Source organism: Synchiropus splendidus, chromosome 9, assembly GCF_027744825.2.
Source record: "Synchiropus splendidus isolate RoL2022-P1 chromosome 9, RoL_Sspl_1.0, whole genome shotgun sequence".
NCBI classification, from domain to species: Eukaryota; Metazoa; Chordata; class Actinopteri; order Syngnathiformes; family Callionymidae; genus Synchiropus; species Synchiropus splendidus.
In genome coordinates, this window is record NC_071342.1 from 16,736,369 (window position 1) to 16,759,121 (window position 22,753).

The 22,753-nt window shown below is 43.1% G+C and overlaps 1 protein-coding gene across 2 annotated transcripts in view; it reads right to left on the minus strand.

Annotated features, from left to right (window-relative positions):
• Positions 1–22,753, minus strand: part of macrod2 (mono-ADP ribosylhydrolase 2) — a 498,510-nt gene that overhangs the window by 108,227 nt on the left and 367,530 nt on the right. For both annotated transcript variants that reach the window (XM_053874271.1, XM_053874270.1), the window contains exon 8: positions 15,019–15,092. In XM_053874271.1, coding sequence (XP_053730246.1) covers positions 15,019–15,092 — 74 coding nt within the window. The remainder of the gene's footprint in view (positions 1–15,018; positions 15,093–22,753) is intronic.

Consider the following 22,753-nt stretch of genomic DNA (forward strand, 5'->3'; position numbering starts at 1 on the left):
TTCATATCCTTATACGAATATATATATATATATATATATATATATATATATATATATATATATATATATATATATATATATATATATATATATATATATTTATATATATATATATATATACTTATTATATAAAATATGTATTTAAAATAATGGATACATATTGACTGTCTACAGACAAGGAGAGAGTACAGCTTAACAACTTAGTTGAAGAAATCAGTCACAGACTACTAGACTACCACAAAATTTCATTCAACATTTCAGTGTCTTTTCACGAAGTGACTAAGCAGGAGGGAAGTGCTACAATGCAGGAACAACTTCATAGCCAGATTGCCCTGCTGGCTGAGCAGAGACATACTCTGGTGCACAGTCAAAGTTCAGCACATAAATAGTAATTCAGCGCTGCAGGCGAGGAGAACACAAAAGTGTACAGGGGACCGCTCAACAGGACGACAGCTTTTTCACTGCCTGCTCTGAATGAAAAATAGGGAGGGGAGAAACAGGTACGGGGAAAGGTTGAGCACATCAGCTGTTCTCCTCAATATGTTTGGCATCAAAAGCAGTAGACCTTTGTCCCTCTGGTCGATGAAAGAGAACGACATTCGGGACAAAGTCTTGTCAAGTTTGTCTCACGCCCTGTGGACAAGAAGGTACCGGTATTTCTAAATGACAACCAGATGGTGAATGAAATGTTCTTTATTCAGTCACAAGACAATAATCCCTGGTCAGCTCATCAGAAGCTTGTGTTCACATGAGCCAAGGGCTGACGTTTGTGAGCTGGAGTCACCTTTCGATATTGGAGAGTTGGTACACTAAAGCTCAGCTGGTGTTGCAGCCACAAAAAAAGCCTTTTCAACATGTAACAGTGCCGCTTTTCTTATTCAGGAAGGCCATCGGACTTGGTGTGCTCGCTGTCTGACTGGAGTTTCCAGTGGATGCTTCTGCAAATTTTCCGCCGGGCCATGATTCAAACCCTGTACTGTCCCTTGGTCGGCTAAGCCTTGCAAAACCATGCAGTGCTGGACAGAAAGCGGCGGGAATGAGTTTTGCTTCTCAATATTTACTTAATATTTTTGCAGTAAGTTTTGGTAAGTTGCACTTCCTCTCCAAACATGTGCCAAACTCGAGGTCATGGAACAATTTTTGTTGTTTTAACCGACTTGAATTGGGTATGATTTCTTTTTTTAAAGTCACATTTTTTGTGCAGTGATATGAGGCAGTAGCTCAGCACACACATGAATCTGAGTCATGCAGGAGGAGACATCCACAAGTGGATTTTTTTTTTTCCCCAGTGAATTGACCGTTCATTTCACCAATGTCCCGCTATAAACCCCCACAACTCGACATCCCTCAGTACATCGTATCCAATGTAAAATCAATTGCAACCTAAAACATAAACAGAGGACTGTCTGCTTACATGACGCACTTTCAGGCCACAGGATTCTTGTACAGCAGGTGACTCCTCAAAACTGGAGTAGTGAGTACCACACACAGCTTAGGTGTCCACTTGTGCCTCGTTCTCTGCACTTGCTTCACCAATTCTTCAATGGACACCAACATACCACGCAGTGTTTCAGACTTTCTTCATTGATATTGAGCTGTTTACAACCGAGAGGATATTTGGCTTGTGATGTCATCCACGTGTTTCTCTGGATCTTGGTGCTGAATTTTCATTCACTTAGAGTTTTAGAATTATTCAACAGAACCAACTTTTTCAACAATCTAAGACAATTTCCTAATGCATATTTATCCATAGCCCCAGAACCCTGTCAATGATTCTTTAAGTAAGCTGGCTGCTTTTAACACACAAACATTCTTAAAGAGCTTGTTTAAATGTACATTTCCTGCACCACATTATCACCAAACCACTAAACATCAGAGTTTATGGTTAAACTTTGGCTAGCTCTTGTAAGAGGCGAATCATGAAGGTGCTCTTGACTTCATAAAAGCCTCCAAAATGGAATCCGCCAGCGCAAACAAGTGAAATAAACAGCATTACGGCGGTGCAGAGAGGTAATATCAGAGATTGCCCAGAGAGAGTGTTATGGAAAGGGACTTGTGCTGTCGCAGGCCTTCATGGTGATAGAATGCCACATGCTCCCTTTTGACAGTGCAATATTGGCTTGGCATGAGCTTGATGAATGCAGCAGCCATAAGTCAGACAAAACCTTGCCCTTCCTGGAAAAGAACCTTTCAAGATGTTTATGTCGGGACAGACGCTGTATATTAGGCCTGAGACCGTCGCCTGGAATGGGTTTATGGAAAGCAGATAGGCACAATTCCACTTTGAGCTCTTATTTTCAATGAAAAATTCGTACTCCATCAAATTAGATGTGTTGCTCTTTTGCAAACAAGACAGGCTGAAGGTGACTTTCCGGGCTCCTCTGGGAGAAGGGAACACAATGTTTTGGCATTTTGGGAATCCAGAAGGCACTGAGAGGATGAGGCGGACGGGAGGACTCACCCTTTCCCCGACCTTTAGTGGACCACCTGCCGTCCTGCCAGGGTCGGGCAATTAATACAGCCCTGGTTGGATTCTCTTTACTAACAGACGCTTTAAAAAAAGTACACCGCGACAAAAGCAAAGAAGAGAAGACAGCTTGAGCAAAAGTTCAGCCTCGGGTCACATTGTTGAGATACAAAGCCACATCCATAATTAAGTCACTTTCACTAATTATTCTATATTTGCATAGTAATGCTGAAGAACAAACTCCACAAAAAGCCATTTAAGTTGCTGTCTGGGCTTCAAAAACTTTCTCTGAATTATGCTTTTTTTAGTCCAGCCTTCACACAGCAAGCAACTTCACTGTCATCCGTCTCTTTTATTCATCTGACCTCAACAGAGCAGCACCATTTTGGAAGCAGTGTGTTTGCCAGATATACAAGACCCCACCAGCCAACATTTAGGAATCTTTGTGTCTTACTTTGTCTATTGTCCAAGGTTGAACCTGCCTATGGCTGTTCCCATACACTCTCCTCCTTAGAAATGCTGCTGGCACTGGTTATAGATTGTAGTGTCAGGTGATAGTTGTGGCCCACCTCCACACTTTAAGCGATGAATAGATGGTGAAACCAACCAACAGCAGTACATCGACCAAGACATGTGAATCACAACCCCCATAGATAGGAACACAGCACCCAACTACAGGCTGAATATTCATCAACAATGATGGTGTCAGTCATATGGTATCTATTCATTCTTCCGTGAACTTTTCAGGGCTGCGAGACACCAGAGTAAATCCCTCTTGACATTGGTTGAGAGGCGAGACAGGTCGTGGTTCATTGAATCAAAACCAGAATCATCTTTATTGGCTGTTATTTGCATACAAGGAATTGAACTCTGTTTGCAAACACTCAGAGGAAAAGATGAAGTGCAAAGCATAGTGAGATTAAGGTCTTAATCATGCTGCGAGAATCTCCATTTCAGGACACAATCCTTGTTAAAATGTTACTATCCGCCCGTAACTCTGAGGCCTGGTCTACAGTGTATCAACAACTACCTGACAAATGCGACTGAAAAGCCTCTGAGCGCTCAGTTCCTGGCTGTTAAGGGGGACCTTGGCCACAGAAGTGCAGATCAAGTAATTTATGCTGAGGAATAAAACAGTGACTTTCAAATGCGCCAGCGCCTGAAGCCAGTCTTTGAGGCTGATTTGATCCCCCGCCTTGAGAAGGTGAAAGATGCGATCCCGCTCCCTCAAATAACATGCAATCACACAGCAACATCTGAAGACATCACCCAGGTGGTCCTTTACTCCAGAGCTGGAGTCACAGGCTCAGACGCAGTCAGCGCCTTCAGTCTTCCCTCTGTGCTCACACAACACGTGCATTTGGAAACTGACAATGAAGGATTTAAAGAGGATAGAAATGTGTGATAAAGTGAGGCCCTTTGAGAGGATTTAAAAAATATAGATATTTAATAACAAATGGAAATATTTATGTACAAAAAAAACTTTATTTTGATGGTCGGTCACCACAGTGGCACCATTACAGCTAAAAGAGCAAATATTAAACAAAAAATAAAATAAAAAAATAACAGAAAAGTATCAATATAAAATGCTGCATCACTGGAAATGTAATATTCCACTGTTGATGGACTTTACAATTTATGACAGTTCTGTCTATAAACAAGTTTTACAAATTTATTACTACTATTATATTATTAATTTTATGATAAATATTGTGATTTTTGTCAGTAGTTTGTGTAATTTGTGTGTAACCGTTGACACCTGATCCCGCTGAGACCTGTACAGACGTACTAAACTACAACTGATGAAACTAACCTCCACAAGCAACGCAGCGTGGAGTGCCAATAGCCACCAAGGTTATTTGTGTTCTGCAGACTTTATTCCTCGTACAAGAAAGGCAGAGGCAGAGGCAGCGGCAGAGTGGACATACCGATTTCCAATCCACTATCTGCTCCTGCAGGCTTTGGATAGACATAATTAATGGCTGTGATGTGTGTTTTATGTGACAACACGGATGAGGCCGAATGTGTGTGTCAATCTGTGTGTCTTTGAACTTGCCGTCGTCTTGAAATGAGATTCTTGGGTCACTAACCGGGTGACTGTATTTCCAAGAGGATACGCTTTACACTTAACACACGCGCGCCCCGGCGACTAAAGGTCTCCGTGCTTCAGTGACGGGTTCTGAAGTGTATAATTGTGTTCAAATAGAGGGAATGAGTCGGCGTGAGTTTGATGAGTCCGCTGTCCTCTTCTGAACCAATAGCTCGTCCCACACTGGCTTTATCACAGTGCGCCAGCCTACCTTATCTGTGCTGCGCTAAATCAATTAGCATGCTATTAAGATAGCTCACTTCAGCACGGCGGATGTGTAGGTGGGACTACAGTATCTGCCCGCAGATGTGGACTCAAAGGGCCTCAAACCTCAACATGTGTATGTTCTGAAGGCTGTGGTTTTTATGCAGTCTTACTGTATGACATGCCATTCAGCAACCTCACCTGGAAGGTCGTACTTGGAGTCAGATTTACATTGAAAACATCATCATCCCTCCTCGCCATTACATCAGAATGCAATTGAAATAACACTCGCGAATATACAAAGTCACCTCAAATAGCGCAATTACGGGAGTAAAGCAGCAGCAGCAAGATACAGACACGATCAGCTTAATCCCCATTTGTTCAGAAAGATTTCCTCTCTGAAGGCGGGAGCCCCATCAAAGCGTCCAGATAAACACTGAGGATGGTGGCAATCTCGCAGTATGATAAACTTTTCTTTATCATCGCCCGAACAATCAATTCTTCAGACGCTACTGAGATACTGCTAAAAGTTTTCATCAGAGTAATGAATCCACGTCACTTAAATCTCGTCGACTACAACAGGGGTCTCAAACTCAAAGCCAGAGGGACGATATTCAGTCGCTCGGCACTTCATGACAGTGTAGGCCATGAGAGGCAGATCCCACCTGGAGTGTTTCAGAGAAGAATGTCGGCCTCCGCTGGATTCTCCAGTTCCCCCAGAGCATGTGCGGATTGTACATAGGTGTTTACAAGGGAACAATAAACCAGCAAACGGTTATTTGGCCAGTGCAACACATCCTCATTCCGAAGGCGTCAAATATCGACTAAAGGAGTTTCCCCTGCCATGTGATGTACATCCAGTGCGCACCATGAGTGAAGCACATGATCTTATGAGAATATCCTGAGAGAAACGGGCGCCGCCCCGTGGCATAGCACCCACTGTAACTGCCACTGTAGTTCTCCGTCATGAAAAGCAGTCAAATGCTAGAACAACGCAGACGGCTAATGTCCGCATCACGCAAAAGTTGGGTCGATATTTGGTGCCTTTGGAGCGTGAATGTGTGGGCCAGCCTATCCCATATCTCATGTGCTGACGCTTTGTTTTTTTGCGCATCAAGCATAAGATTGTTTTGGATCTTCAAGGTTGTTTTCACTGTTATTAATTTGATGTTGTAACGTTTTACATTAAGTCCAGCTTGCCCATGATGTCAAGTCTACAGCGCGAGCCAGTGCTTGGGTTTTCGCTCACTGGTTCCAGAGAAAAATGCCATTCCTAGACATAAAGTTTTAAGTTCAGAAACTACATGCACTTTGCTTTCATCAAGTGACTTCCTGCCTCAGTGGTCCACTGTATATCGTTGTTAAAAGACAAATGGCAAACAAAGAGCAGCCCCTTATTTTCGGAGAGGTGCCACATCTGGCTTTTGACACACTGCGGCACAAGCGTTGGGAGCGGTGTCTGACTAGAGTTAAATGATCAGCCACTGCCTTCAGTGCAAGAGGCGTTAGGAAACCCTGAATAACTGCATGCTAGAGGAAGTCAAAAGGAACACTGGTGTAAGGATAACCACTTTTTCAGTCATGGTAAGCTATGAATTATGGTCATCACCAGCACAATTGATAGGGTCACCAACCACCGCCAGTCCTACATGGTGCAACAGAAGTTGAGCATGTGACAACGCTCACCTATCGCCACATGATTTTCAATTGGGAATTTATCTAGAAAGCACAGCATGAAACCCCTAAATCGCTGAGTACCACTGCTAATACAATGCAATGAAGGACTTGGCCTCACAGCTAGAAAACACCCAAAAAGAAGAAAAAAAACACACGCAGCTGGTCAGTGAAACACAAAAGCACTTTAATCCAACACTGTAATCCAAAACTGCTGCAGTGTGCGATTCAATTTGAGAGGATAACTTGTAATGTAACACAAAACCTGGAATGCAGCGATGGATTTCAGTTCTCTATAAAGAGTTTTTATTTCATTTTTTGACTTCCAAGTGGTTTACTGGATCTGCTTTGATACATAGTCATTAACAACAATATCACTATTATTGATGTGGCTTTAGTTTTATGCTGATGAAATGACTTCCAAACCACATGAGACACAGCGGCCGCCCCTCTGGTTGGACACCCCTGGACGACGACCTGAGGTCAGATGAGGGCACGCATCACATTAGGTAAAATGAAGTAGATCGTAAAACCGTTGGATCATAAAAGCCATAAAATCACAATTTTTAGAGCCTTGGGCCAAATGGCTGCAACAAATGTACGAGACCTCGTAGCAAGTGCTGGTGCCAGCAAAGTCTTTCCTTCACAAAGAAAACTCAGAACATCATTGACTCACTCTCTGTAAAGCATTTTAATTGCCAGATCTGAGTGTGTTTAAGGGCGAGAAGTAGAAAGTTCTCCCGGGTCAAGCTGCGGGTCTCCGTCTTGACAAGACTGTGGAGCCAAATGTGTAGTCATGCACTCCACTCCTGAGCAGGTCCGATCAGCCTGATGCTCACAGTCACAGCAGAGGAGTCGAAGCGGCTAGAAGCCAACTTCGAAAAGATCACTGCCGTTCTTTGAACGCTAAAGCCGGCAGCACAAACCCTCCACGGCACATCGGTGTCCTGGAGGTGTATATATTTTTTTCACCCTCGAGCGCCGAAAGAAAGTCTTGGTGAGATTCTTTCAAAAGACAGCAGACAAAGACAACACTCAGAATGCATGCTGACACGCATCATGACCTCGCTGGAGTTCCAAAGCTACCGCACAATCAGAGAGGGTTGGTTGTGTTGACTGAGCACAGAAACTGTGAGCACCTGTTGTTCAGTTTATTTTCTTGCTAGTCTTTTTTTTTCTGTCTGACACGTGCCACACAACTGTTAGTGAACATTGTTAACAGTGCTCACAGGTAAGACATCCCATCCTCGGGGAAAGTTGACTTTTGCGTCCTATACTGACTTGCATGTTGACGCATTGGCGTTTCAGTGGATTAAAAATGTTTTACTTCCCGCGTGGCGATCAAGCGCGGGTCGTGGCAGGGAGCATTGTGAGGAATGGGGAGACGTATGGAAGCTCTCTTCACTGAATCACATTGAAGTCACTGTGACTGTAATGCAAGGCCATTGGACGGTTACATTTAAATGAAAGGAGCACCATCCCATGGCTTACCTAACCCCAACCTCTTTTTTTCTTTTAAAGGCTGCGTTGGTTCTCAATATAGGACACAAATGTCCGCTTTCCCAACGCCAATATGTTAGTCCATGGGAGTACAATTGAACAGAAAGAACAGAATTGCAGAGTTCTGTTTAACAGCACTTCTGAAAGTATGAGGAGTTTCTGTCACAAAAGCTTTTTGGGCTCCAGATTCTAGGACGCTGAGTGGGTGAACGTCATGTGACCATTTCTTGTCTGTGACTGGCTGAGTTGCTGTGCTGGATCGACACTTTGTCCAGTGCCCCACATGCAGTGAGTCATGAATAAGAAGCCATTTCCACCGTAATACAATGATTTATATTCAACAGGTGACAAGTTGTCATGCACTCCGATTATTCCCCCGTAGTATTCTCATGGTCTAAGTCACTGATGTTGAATGGGACTGGGACGCTTTTTTTCATCTGTCAGAGTTTTTTGTAGGTACAGTGACTCTCTCACGTACCTTGACCCACAATTGTACTCCGCCATACTTCTGTTGCCGCAATGCGTGCAGTCATCCCTACGTCACTATTGTCAACAGGCCCATGAACTGCAACTTACTCGCCAAAAACAGATGTCTCTCAGCTTTTATAACTCTGCTAATTCTGGGTTGAGGTGTAGGCCTCAGCATTGCCCCCTACAGTAGAAGAGGAAGCGTTGAATGAACGCTTGACTAGTGTGATGTCTTCTACGTCTTTTGACACGTCAGCCATTGCAAGTCATCCTCCGCCAGCTTCACCTTCGATATGAATTTGGGTGACGGGTGCCGGCCCAAGAGTAAAACCTGTGGGCCGAATAAGGCACGTGAACCGTCAGTTGAAGAGCCCTGATCTAGCGTGCGCAGTAGACAATGAATGGATGGGGTTACACAACTAAACCTCACTGATTTAAATAGAACTTTTCTGAGTAACTGTACAACTCTGCTTCTCCTGCCGTTCTTAAACATGTCATTTATCAAAGGCCAGATACCCCACTGTAATCGAGGAAGTAAATATTGGCCTCAGCGTCCTGCAGAAAGTCCTGATCAACACCCAGGCCACGCGCTCGCTCCCAGCTGCAGAGTGCATGCAAAGATCAAAAGTAGCGGCGTTAAAACCCCTCATAACAGGCGCTGCAAGTGAAGACATGATGGAACATGAGTGGGCTGTTTGTACATATCTCTCCTCCGCTCTGAGGTAACAAGCCTTCGTGAGCTGCCTTAAATATATATTAAGAGAGTCACTTGCATTTATTGTGACACACTGCGGTGATGAATAATTTCAGCAGTGAGGACGCCATATGTTTAGCCAGTCAAAATTCAGGTTTTATTATGGCCCAGCAGACAATTTAGGCACGATAACAACTGCAATCCATCTTGTTCAGCTCCATGACATGAATGCCTCAAATCTGTCAGCTCCATATGTCAACATCCAGACAGCCCCCGAAGCCAATATCCATCCTCTCTTTAAGGATTTGGTATATACATGTAGTGTATGTATTCACACCTGAGAGTCACTTGACATTTCTCACCAGACTGCTGCTTTTGCTCGCGATGGAATTTATTATCTGTCGCTTCGAGTGACAAACGCTAGCAAGGTAAACAGATCATTACAGGAAAGGTATGTAACTACCTGTTGTGGGGAACATCATCTGCACATTGGAGAGAAAAAAAAAAAGAATCTTTGAGACATCAATTTTGTCCCGAGCAGCGCAGCGCAGTGGAGCTTATTACGGACTCCCAATCTGTCTTGAGTGTTCTGACTGTGTCAGTAATGTCGGGCTGCTGGGCCCTTGAAACGCTTCATTAAAAACGCCGGGCCATCCAGAGCACAGTCGCCGCAGCAAAATAAAGTGTCAGAGCAGATTTTTCACCGGCAGATTAAACCAATGTAAGCCAGAATTAAAGCAAATTTGATGTGAAAATGAGGGAAAAAAAAGCAATGCCAGCTGAGAGGAGAGCACTGTGGCGCTCCATATGGACACCGGGTGTCACTCGAGACTCCGACAGCCACTGTGTGTTTTCAAAAGATCATCTGCTGTTTACATATGGACTCTTATGGACCAGTAAGAAAAAAATACGCAGAGGAGCAGATGATGACAATAGCCATTCTTTCATCTAATGTGAAGTGCAAAATCATTCTCGCACTCACATCTCCAGATAAAAGGATGCAGAGAGCCTGTTTATACTTCCACAATGTAAGTGCTTTTAAGAGTACGTTTCAAGCCGGCATGACCGCCCTTTGTGCGCGGAGTGAATCACGGTTACGGCAGCTGGCCCCTGAGATAAACTCACACCTCATCAATCTATTCTCCGGCCTGGTGCAGGACACATGAATACTCAGCCTTTACACATGAGCTCAGGGTGGTCCACCGGCGCATGACAAATGAGTTTATTGACTGCATACAGCCTTTCGGCAGCACAAAGACAAATGTGATTTTGAATTATAAATATGTACCGCAAACAGAAAACTTGATTTGGCTGATGGTTATTATTATACATGTTTAACTGATACAGTAATAACTTATTTAAATATTCAGTCACACCGTGGCGAGTTAAATGAGATTTAAATAGAGCTCTGTCTATACAATATATTGCGGTGTTTGTCAACTAAACAGATACATGATTATAAAATAGCACATATAAACGCTGCTGTTACATAAATATATATACAGAAAATCTAATTACTATAAGAAATCTAGTTATTATTATTGTTGTTGTTATTGTGCTGATCACAGCAAGACAAGGATCGACCTACAAGATCTCATCTTCTAACCGTTATTACAGGATGTGCTTCTTTCTCTTTCGGCTTCTCCCTTCAGGGGTGGCAACAGCGGATCCTCTTCCTCCATCTCACCCTGTCCTCTGCTTCCTCTTCTCTCAAACCTACAAACCTCATGTCCTCCTTCACCACCTCCATCAATCTCCTCTTTGGTCTTCCTCTCCACCTTCTGCCTGGCAGTTCCAACCTCAACATCTTCCTACCAATGTACTGGCTCTCTCTCTTCTGTACATGTCCAAACCATCTCCATCTAGCCTCTCTGACTTTGTCTCCTAAACAGACATGTATTTACTACAGGATGTGCTTCTTTCTCTTTCGGCTTCTCCCTTCAGGGGTCTCCACAGCGGATCATCCTCCTCCATCTCACCCTGTCCTCTGCTTCCTCTTTTCTCAAACCTACAAACCTCATGTCCTCCTTACTACAGGATGCACACAAAAAAAACAACAACAATAATAATAAAATGATCATTTGCCATTCAGTTACATGCAAATTGAATACTGGCGTTACCAATTTAAATACGTTTGGGGAACAAAAAAAACAAGTACAAAAAACCCTGCACACACTATCACACCTTAAATAAATGTCCCCGGTGATACACTGCATTTTGGCAGACACTGAGTCAGACATTTGAAGAATAAGTTCCAGTTGAGGCAATTGGCTGAAAATGGAGTGCCCTTTAAAAAGGAGATCTCCAAGTAAATGTCTTCAACGGCAGAAAATGTCACCATAAAATAAACTTCTTAATCAAAGTTTTTATGAGAAGGACCACTTTTAGAGATGGGATGGCGCGACCGAAACAATTATCATTATTTAACTGGGTCACACCAAAGTGGAGTTATGCACAGTACAATGTGCAGTGAAATGTGTTTCATGCCACCATCAAGTTCATATATTCCCGTCTCTATTACTCTCTCCGTTTCATGCACAAGTCGTCCAACAATGCAAGAGCTTTGAGACACTAATGTCTGTGTGTGCTCTGTATATTCTCCCACCCTGGTGTGTTAGTTCGTCACCCCGACCATTTTGCTGAAATTCAGCAAGAATAACAGTGTCGTCCCCATAGCGGAGTCCTTATCATGGTCTTGAAATGACTGGTCTCTGAGGAATCCAACAATGCTGGCTTCTTTCAGCAGAGCTTCAAGCTAAAGGTGAGGAAGGCAAGCAATCTGTTATGTGTGTGATAAACATCCAATTTCTCTGGCTCAGAAGAGACAGAAACTAAAGTGAAACCATGAGAATTTTTAAGGCCAAAAACTATCGATATAAAGTTCCAAAAAAAAAAAAAAAAAGAAAAGCGCAGCTCTATATACAGTAGCCTGGAAGCAGACACGCTCAAGACAAGCAGTCTCTATGAGAACGAATCCCCCCTTCAGAGTAAATTGACACAGAATCTAAAATTGTGTCAGCCATCAATCAACTGTCAAGAAGGACGGAGAGACTCCTGTGATGATGAATTGCATTTCTGAACATGCGAGACAAAGTGATTTAACATGCCCCAAAAATAAACTAATGAAACTATAAATTGAAACGGCGCAGGTAAGTAACAGCGACACAGAAATACCTCAAATTAAATTCAACTGATTTAAAATGTCAGTCAAGGGCATAAAAAAAAGTATTTTCTGGCAACATTTTTTACAACTTCACACAATTTTATTATCAAATACTTTACATATTTTACCACCAATCACTGCTTAATAGGCTGAAAATGCTTATTGTTTTTTTCATTTAAAAGGTTTTGTAACATGAACAAAATTAACTTGTAGCACCTACATTGTAAACACAAACATATATGACTATTGTGACTATGGGTCACGGGGGCAGCAGGTGAAGCAAAGACACCTTCTTCAGCAAACCTGCTATCACGGAAAGACAAGGTCTACTAAGGGCTCTGGTCAGTGCTTCAATACGTCTCACAAGTATGAGAGTATGGGCGCAAAAGTGGCACATACCCGTAACACAAGACTCGTATCCATGCGTCAGGTGGAAAACTTTTAGCCACTTGTATCTGTGCACTTAGAAAATGAAAGCGAAATTACTTTTCGTGTTTGTATGAATGTAAATCTTCTTTTTACACGCACGTGCCACGGGGTTTACGGATGCAAATGTACAGTTGCGCGTATGTGCCTCTGACGCATGGATACGAGTCTTGTGTTACGGGTATGTGCCACTTTTGCACCCACTTTACCTTCATACACAAGCTCCTCAAACCAACCAGTCACTCAGTGGAAAAACCTTTTCCCGGCCCCCTAGTGGTTTGACATAACAACTTTCAAATTGGGTCAGGGAACTCGATGTGAAACACACTTTATAAAAAAAAAAAAAAAAAATCTAATACTTCCCATGTTCCACTCTCAGTCATAACAAAACCTTTTCAGTGTGTGTGTGAGACAGTGACAATACCGCGATTGGAGATCCTAGTTGTGAAATGACACACGCACAGAAGTGGCTTTTGCACATTAGCGTGTTATTTCCACTCAGCAGTATGCAATATAAAACTTCACGCCAGAGTAAAGAAGCTCCCCAAGTACACACTGCAGCTATCACCAGGCAGAGAACAAGTGCGCGAGACATCTGTATCATCTGTCTGTTGTTCACAGCATCCATAACACCAGCGGAGGGACACAGCACATCACGCTGTCCGCTTTATAAAACACCTCAATCCGCAGCGACGGATATAAACTGTGTCACAGTAAACAAAGACGACCCATGAAGGTTAGCATCACTCACTGACTTACAAGCCGATAAATGCTCTGTGCTGCACTTAACTGCCTCCTGACAACTGGACCGTGCCCTTTCCACTTGACCCTTTAATGACAATTCCGAGGTGATAAATAGCTATTATCACCTGCTTAAAAAGTTGCGGAACGTTCAGCAAACATGTTATTTAGATGCTTTGTAAAAGGACATCACTGGAATAAGTATAACTGTTGGATTCAACAGCCTTTTCATTTACATATTACAATTCCCTGAAGAGGTTCAAGGCTAGAGTGGATGGATGGATAGATGGCCTAAATAGATGGATGGATAGATAGAAGAATGGATAGATGATAGAAAGATGGATGATGGATGGATGGATAGACGGACAGGCGGATGGATGGATGGATAGATGCTAGATAGATGGATGATAGATAGCAGGATGCATAGAAAGATGGATGGATGGATAGACAGACGGACGGACGGATGGATGGATAGATTGATAGATAGATAGAAGGATGGATAGATGATAGAAAGATGGATGATGGATGGATGGATAGACGGACTGACGGACGGACGGATGGATGGATAGATAGCTAGATGGATAGATCGCTACATAGATGGATGGATAGATAGCAGGATGGATAGAAAGATGGATGATAGATAGATAGATGGGTGATAGAAGGATGAATACAACAAAGGATGGATAGAATGAAGGATAGATAGATCGATAGACAGACAGACAGATAGAAAGGTGGATGGATGGACAGACGGACGGAGGGACGGATGGATGGACGGATAGATCGCTAGATAGATGGATGGATGATAGTAGGATGGATAGAAAGATGGATGGATGGATGGATAGATGGGTGATAGATAGAAGGATGGATAGAATGAAGGATGGATAGAACGAAGGATAGACAGACAGACAGATAGAAGGATGGATAGAATGAAGGATGGATAGAACGAAGGATAGACAGACAGACAGATAGAAGGGTGGATGGATGGATGGATGGATGGATGGATGGATGGATGGATGGATGGATGGATGGATGGATATTCTTTTCAGCTGTCTCTTCACCGAAAGTGACTTTGAGAAGACGTCTGCTTTGATATCATTTTCCAACAGGAGTGTGAGACGAAGCCTCTTGTGTGGTGGTGATGTTTATTCAAAAGGATTTGCCTGTTACTTAACTGTTATTAAAAATGATCTCACCAGACTTTTGCTGCACAAATGTTAGTATATGTAAAGGAGATCACAGCAGCTAACCATGAAATGTTGTGGCTGGGAATGTGGCTATTTACACGATCCAATATCCAATGATGTGCTCATGCCAAGCCGAGACCAGTTTAACAGTCAGTCGACCATGTACAGGCTGATTCGTCTCACACTGGCTTTTTAATTTGATATGTGAGCATAACCACAAAATAAATGCTCGCTCGAGCAAGGCAGGTTGATAAATGTCAGCGCCTAATGGAGTCGCATGGAAATTAGAGGTCGCTGCGCCTGACGCAGGCCAATCATCTCAGATGACGGAAGAAGAGGCAAAGTCGCAGGAATCCACGGCTGGATTCAGATCGGCAGCTGGTTTGTCCAGAACACGTGTGGACCCACCTTATCGGGATTCTCTTCGATCCACTTCTTGACTGTGTTCAAAGCGATGTCGGCAGCAGGTTCATTGGGGAAGCCTTGGAAAAAAAAAAAAAAAAAAAGTACAAGGTCAATACCAGTTGTATTAACCTGGCGATACAAGTCGAACTGGACAAACCAGTTAGTTCTGGACGTCTCTGCCAGACGGGCCGACTGTCTAATGAGCAGAACTAGACGCGAGTACGAATGAATGTGAGGCGCAGCGTGAGGCTTTAATGAGCGGGGCTGAGAGGCGACGCGGCTAAAGCGACCAATTGATCACAGCAACGGCGAGAGCCTTGTTAACGCCAGCAATCGATTCCAGACGCAATGTAATTTGATTACCTTTAAGGAAGAAAAATAATCTTGTGTATCATGATGATGTTGTGCCACGCACAAGTGCTTCAGTCGACACTAACACCCTGGTAATTGATGCTTCAGATGTCTTCGTTCTTACCTGAGGAGCTGTGCAATAGCAAGCGCTTGAACTGGTGACACTTCTCAATACGTACGTAAGATGAAGCTTTTTGCTTTGCTCTTATATGAATACCTTTTCAGCAAAGCTCATCCAAGACTCAATGTTTCTGAATCTGTTCTCAATATCTCAAGCATTTACTTTATTTTCTGTCAAGTGTTTTGACAGGTGTTGGTTGGTCACTGTTGCCAGCTCGTTTGCCCCGCCCACTTTGACCTGTAGGCGGTGCTACGACTGAATCACCTCTTTCTGGCAATATGGAGTATGACCTCCACCTACCAGGTCTTCTAAATATCTGCCCGATTATCCGACACATCACGAGGGATTTTCCAGTTTGAGTCTTTGATTTGTTGTGGCAGCCATCTTGAGGCATGGCTGTCGGCAGAAATTGCCGACAACTGATGATGTCTGACACATTTCTTTTTTGTCATATACAGTCAAAAAACGGCGGAACCCATCTGTTGCAGTTCACAGTTGATGTCTGCGCACTGTTGGGGTGTAATGTATGCCCAAAAGAGAAGCTGCTTCTGGCGACATCCACAGAAAAAACACAGTCAACAGTGCGTGTAACTGCAAGTAACATCCAACTTATGACCGGTTGGTCGAAACAGATCCCGATACTCCTGTAGTGGTAGATCGCTGTGTGAGAGTGAGATGCTGGGATACTGTGCTGCCGTAACTGTCGTAGGTGATGCTGGGCTGCTACGTGCTGCGGTGCCAGACATTGGTTTAAAAAAATAAATAAATAAAAATAGCATCTACTGGCCGTGGTCGTAAGTACGGGTGGACGTAAGTTGAGTAGGTCGTAAGTCGGATGTTGCTAGTACAGTAAGTACAGTTTATATTGCTCATGTTTACCTGTTCTGTGTCCTATATTGCTGTTAACGTTGCGATTCTGTTAGCACTATTATTTCCGTTTGAGTTCATCACACGCATTGAAAACAGTTGACGTCCTCACATGCTGTATCTAACAACGTAAATACTGGGAACATCCTTTGTCTTTGTTTGTGCACTCAACACAAATCTTGTTGTTCATAGTTTTGCCTGGACGATAGTGATGTCCCGGAAAAGCAACACGGCATGAGCAAACTGCTAAATGTTTGTTGTTAAGTTTACATTTTTTGCGTATTATATCCAAAGCATCGACGCTTTTTTGACAGTAAACGTATCCGACGTCGCCGGTGGAAAATGCTCGACCGCTTGCTAAGTTGCGCTAACTGTATGAATAGCGCTGTACAAAAAAAGGTCAGAGATGAGGGCACTTGCAGTGTGAGTGGCAGGAAAGCAAAAAAAAAATATTTTCTAACAAACGACACACAGCTACTCAAATTCCTGCATGTTTTCCGCTACACTTGGTTGGTGAGCCTCTTTGAAAAGACAGAGTCAATATTGCAGCAACTAAAAGTGACTCGTGCAAACAACCTGTAGATGCAGAATGTTATTGTTGGTGTTTTTTTTTTGAGTAAGTAACCCTGAAAATACTGGCAGAACCTTAACAGCCGATATCCCATGTCAGTTATTACAAAAGGAAAACACAGTGATCACTTCTTAAGACTATTGTGTCTTTGATATTGGTTGCAGCGAACACTGTCTCCCAGTAACGACAGAGGTCGAGACCTCAATTTCGACTCACATCAACTAGTACAAGGGCCGGGCCGCTGTTGTGGCCGGCTAGTTATTGGAAGGGTCACATTCTCAAATGTTTTCCTTTCTTCCCTTGGGTCACAGCTATAGCTATAACATGTGACCTACGAAACAAGAGTACAAGTTCAGCAAAGACGTTTAGCTTTTGAGGTGAATGTTAAGAAGAAATGGAATCATCCAGATCCTCTTTCGACCCAACTGGCTGTCAAAACCTCCCCGATAGGAACACTTACGTACACTCCACTCCATGCTCCCTCCAATTTCTGGATTTCTCTAGTAGGTCTGCATCTGAACAGCGAGAAGCTGTGGAAATCTTTGACATGCTTCGAGAGGAGCCGGTAAGTCAGCGCTCCAGCTAGATTAGTTTGAAGACAGTTCATTGTCTGTTTAATGTGTCTGGCCTTTAAAACCTGCCCCAGGAGCCGCGTGTTCAGCTCTTCACCTCGTCCGTCCTGGCAACACACTTAACCTTTTTAGCTATATGACTTTATCTGGTCCTGTTTCCTGCAAGCGGTCCATGACCACACATCGCAGGGACGCCCACTCACATACCAAGTAGGTCTTAACAGCCCACAGACATTTGGAGGGCGTAGTAAGTCGAAGAAAAAAAAAACAAAAACAGGAAAATAAACCTTAAATCCCGAAGCCATACAAGGCTACAACATGTATTGTTAATACAGTACAGTAAAATTCGCATTGATAATGCCACTTTATCAGTGGAGACAATGTCCATTCGAACCATGAAGTTAAATTTAACATTCATTTTACAAAATAAACATGAACATAAACCTGTCATTAATTCATCAAAATCAATCTCTTAAAAAAAATATATATATATCTATATATATATCCTGCTCAGCTGCATAGTACTGCATAAACAGCAGAACTCGTATCAAATATTTATGTAAAAAAAATTTAAAAATAATAATAAACTTTATTTTTTTATCGATTTAAGTCCGGGGTAACGTGCGAGAGTTCAGTAGTATCCATTTCTACCTTTTCCTCTCAGCACCTTTTCCTGTGCGGAGCGCAGGCTAATCTGTCAGGCAGTCGCAGGAGCTGGCACGAGGCACGCCGATGGTGGGCCCTCCAGGGTCCCGGCACTGTTTGGCTCAGCTCTGTCCTATGCTGGGAATATGGCTGGCTCAGGGAGATTTGTCTTCGTGAGGTGCACTGATGGGATATGTGCCGTGCAGAGGTGCTGATGAGGACTCAGGTGGTGCAGTGTTATTTCTGCTGAAGGCTCCTACACTTCATCACCAGGAGAGAACATCATCTGGGTGGAGGAGTGTTTGCGAGTGTGTGAGTGTGTGTGTGTGTGTGTGTGTGGAAGAGAGGCAGAAAGGTAGTTTGCTGTTGATGCCTGCACAAAGGGCTGAAATCAATAGTGGCTCGGTCAGTGGCTCGAAACAAATTCAACTGTATGACTGCAGAGTGCTGACTGCCGTCAGACAGGAGAGTGACCGACGCCTATATTATTAGGTATACAATATAGAAAACCGTAAATGGTCAGGCAACATGAGACAAGGATGGATTGGCGGAGCTGCCATTTTATGTTTTGTATTTTTGTATTTTTCATTCATTCATTTCCTTCCATGTGGCCTACACTGCACTTTGACATGACATGACATATATATATATATATATATATATATATATATATATATATATATATATATATATATATATTACAGATAGCAGAAGAATACATTGTCTTTCAATGCCTGTAGGCTGCCATTACATTTCAAGTATTTGAGGAGACAAGTTCTATTGTACTTGGGAATAAAAGGTCCAATACTATTTAAGTATTAGCCTGGATAATATATAGAAATTGATTTCACATGCACAAATTCTGCGATCCTCAGCAGGATAACCTTAGGTTCAAGGGAGAGAAGTGGAGCCATGGAAAACTCTGATGCAACCAAGAGACATCTGGTTGATCCTCCTTGATATCCAAAGCACCTTTTTGAAGGTGTGAACAGGACCCAGGGTGACTTTTCAGGAGCCAGGTTTCAAATGATTTATTTCTGATCTCACCAGAAGGTCGAGAACACCTCAGCTCTTTGATGACGCTCAAAGCACAAGGAGTTCATTTCGTAACGCAACTTCTAATCTTCTTCAAAGCTGATGCAAATGTACATCGCCAATTCGTAGTTGTTAAATTAAAACGCCATCTTTTTATGATATTCAAAGTATTCAAATTAAAGTCTTTATATTTAGCATAAACTCTCCATCACACGACTGTAACCAACTGTGAAACCCCGAAAAAGAGTTGTGCCAATGTCTGTGTCTTGACTATGTAACAGATCTAAATGAACTTAAGACACGTTTAAGACAGAATATAAAATTTAGGATTAAATTGGTGGAGTTCCTTTTGAAGAATTTTTACGCCATATTCTTCTTCACTTCCTGCTCTGGGTGTTTGCATGAGTTCCGGAACACTACTGCCACCCGCTGTCCGATTGTGCACATCAGAATTTGTCTGTTAAAAGTAATAATGATGCATGAAATGGCAAAAAGGTTGTTTATTTTTCTTGAAAATTGCGTCAAGTATTATAATTATACAGTTATTATTTGCTTAATTACTGCATAATATAGCACAGAAAAGTGATTTTATATCCTACACATTTCACAGATCAACTTGTATCAAGTCCATTTTCCAACTGTAATGTTTTCAAACCAAGCATGAGTGGTGGTGCATGACGTACTCAAAGATTATGCGATATTCACAAACACCCAGTGAACAAGAATGAGCTGAGAATAACTGTGAACTTCGCCTTCGGTGCTGCAACTTTGCCAACTATTTTTTTGGCTTCATAAGTTAGTGTTCTAAAGAAACCTGTATGGCTGTGGTGGTTCCCACTGTGACATAAAAAGAGAAGTAGCTGACAGAGAGAGTTAAAGAGGCCACAGGCGATACATGCGTCTCTGGTATGATACATTTCCATACATTTTTGGAAGGAGTATGCAGAGCTATAAGTACTGTACAGACTGCAGACTGCACATTTTGCTGTTCCTTTGTGGCTTACATGGTGAGGGTCGTCCTCTATGGTAAGAACTCTGCTTATTCTCGAAAGGAAGTGTACAATCTCACATAGTACACAGTCCTGAGAACGTGGTTAGAGGAATATTTCCAAAGCTTTGGTGCATTTAAATGTATTATTTCAATGCGATTGGGACTTTCATAAATGAGAAATAGTGTTGCATTCCACGCGAGTACCGAACTATATCAAGGAAGGATTTAGGGACGGAGCCACGAGTTTGACACAGGTTTTCTGAGGCAATGAAAACTGTGTTAACAGACTCGATCATCAAGCGCTAGAGAGAATAAGATGCTCGCGTCCCACTGTGTGGTCATTTGCTGAGGTAATAACAGTGATGCAGAGGGTGGGGTGTTGGCGAGAGGGAAGAGCTGTCACCACATCATTGGCCCAGAGGAGAGGTGAGGCGAGGCGACCCAGGGTGGAGGACAGACTAGTGCCCTAGGACTCCAGACGCCAGAGTGTGGGTGTCAGATGGCCTGGAGCGCCGCTCCGCGCCAACACTGGGACGAGGTGAGGCTGTGACCATGACCGACTTTGTAGACCACAGAAGGAGACAGAGACAAAGAGGGATGGAAAGGTACTGTGAGGAAGAGGAGGAGGAAACTCTGCTCATATGGATATGTCCACTGTCCACGTCTTATGATGAGTATTCTTTTGAATTCTCCTCAAATTATTTTCTGCTATTTTCTATGTATACTACTGATATATAGTGACATGACTATATGCCATGTGAATAAGAGATGCACATGTGAAAACTGTTTCAGTGCTTTAAGTGTTTTCTACAATATTATTGTTGTAGAAATACATATATATCATAATACAAGTTAACTTCAGTGTCGCAACCATTGACACTTGACTTGATTTTTGACAGGCCAATGCCAAACCAGGACTACAGCAACATCCATGATGTATAGCGTGAAAAAAAGGTTTAACGTATCTGACGTCACCGGTGGGAAAAAGCAAGTCCCTGAGCGAGAATGTGTTGCCCCTTCAACCTAACAACTGTTTGGGCTGCGGTTAGTAGCAGCAACTCCAGCCAAGTGTTTACTTGGATAATCCTTGGAATCCAGCCACACTGGAGGGCTTCCGAGCGTTTTTAAGGTCATGCTTCACCATCTCGAAAGGACAGAAGTCATGACTTTGACCCTCCAACTAGCCAATCAGAAGTGGACTTGCTTGTGTAGTGTTGGTGTTCATTGTTCCGCTGCAGAACCCAAGATATCTTCAGCTTGAGGTAATTTTGCCTCTGACTTGTTTGGTAGACAGAAGGAGTCATGGTACCATTCACCACAGCAAGTGCTTCTCCCTTCAGGGGTCTCCACAGCGGATCATCTTCCTCCATCTCACACTGTCCTCTGCTTCCTCTTCTCTCAAACCTACAAACCTCATGTCCTCCTTCACCACCTCCATCAATCTCCTCTTTGGCCTTCCTCTCCACCTCCTGCCTGGCAGTTCCAACCTCAACATCTTCCTACCAATGTACTGGCTCTCTCTCCTCTGTACATGACCAAACCATCTCCATCTAGCCTCTCTGACTTGGTCTCCTAAACACCTGAGCACATGTGCTGTCCCTCTGATCCTATCCATCCTGCTCACTCCCAGAGAGAAGCTCAGCATCTTCATCTCTGCTACCTCCTGCTCTGCCTCCTGTCTTTTCCTCAGTGCCACTGTTTCCAAACCATACAACATTGATGGCCTCACCACCCTTTTGGACACTTTCCCTTTCATCCTTGCCGACACCCTTTAGTCACACGTCACTTTTCTCCAATGATTCCATCCTGCCTGCACCTGCTTCTTCACCTCTTTCTCACACCCTCCATCACCCTGGACAGTACTTGAAATCCCCCACCTACTTTATCTCTACATCCTATAACTCCACCTGTCCACTTGGGTGGACTTTATTTGACTATTGAGATGAAGTGAAAATGTTTTTGTACCAACAAGACAGGCCTTATGAGCATCTTGTCACACTGACTTTAGAAGGCTTTAGAATTTATTTTCTCATTAGTTCCTGGATTTCTTTGGATCTCAGCAAGTAGTCCAGCTTTTGAGGATGCTTTGGTCTACTTCAATTTGTTTAGCACAACCTATTCACGTGGTTTCTGAATTAAAAAATTAAAAAAACAGAAGGGATGGTCATCAGACCTTGGTGTGGCGAGAGCCATAGGTTGGATGAACCACAGGAAAGTTGAGCTTCAACAAAAGGGCAAACCATTTCTTGCACAGGGACTTCATGACAAATTCATTTACATGAAAACTACATTTTGAATTAAACTTTTTTTTTTTTTTTTTTAACACCGCAGTGTCATTCAGCGTAGTGAACACTAAAATACCATGCTGACCAACGCTAAGCTCCCTGTGGTGTTGGAAGAATAGAAAAGTTTCCCAGGTCATTGCTGGCAAGCAGCAGCAAAACCATCACAGAGAAAGATAAGGTGCCACGACTGACTCCTGCCTTGCTAATCCCAGACAGGGCTGAGAAGCGCTGGCACAATGCTGGCGGGAGAAAAAGAAAAATCTTAGCTACTTGACATCTTTGATCTCCAGCACGGCAGCG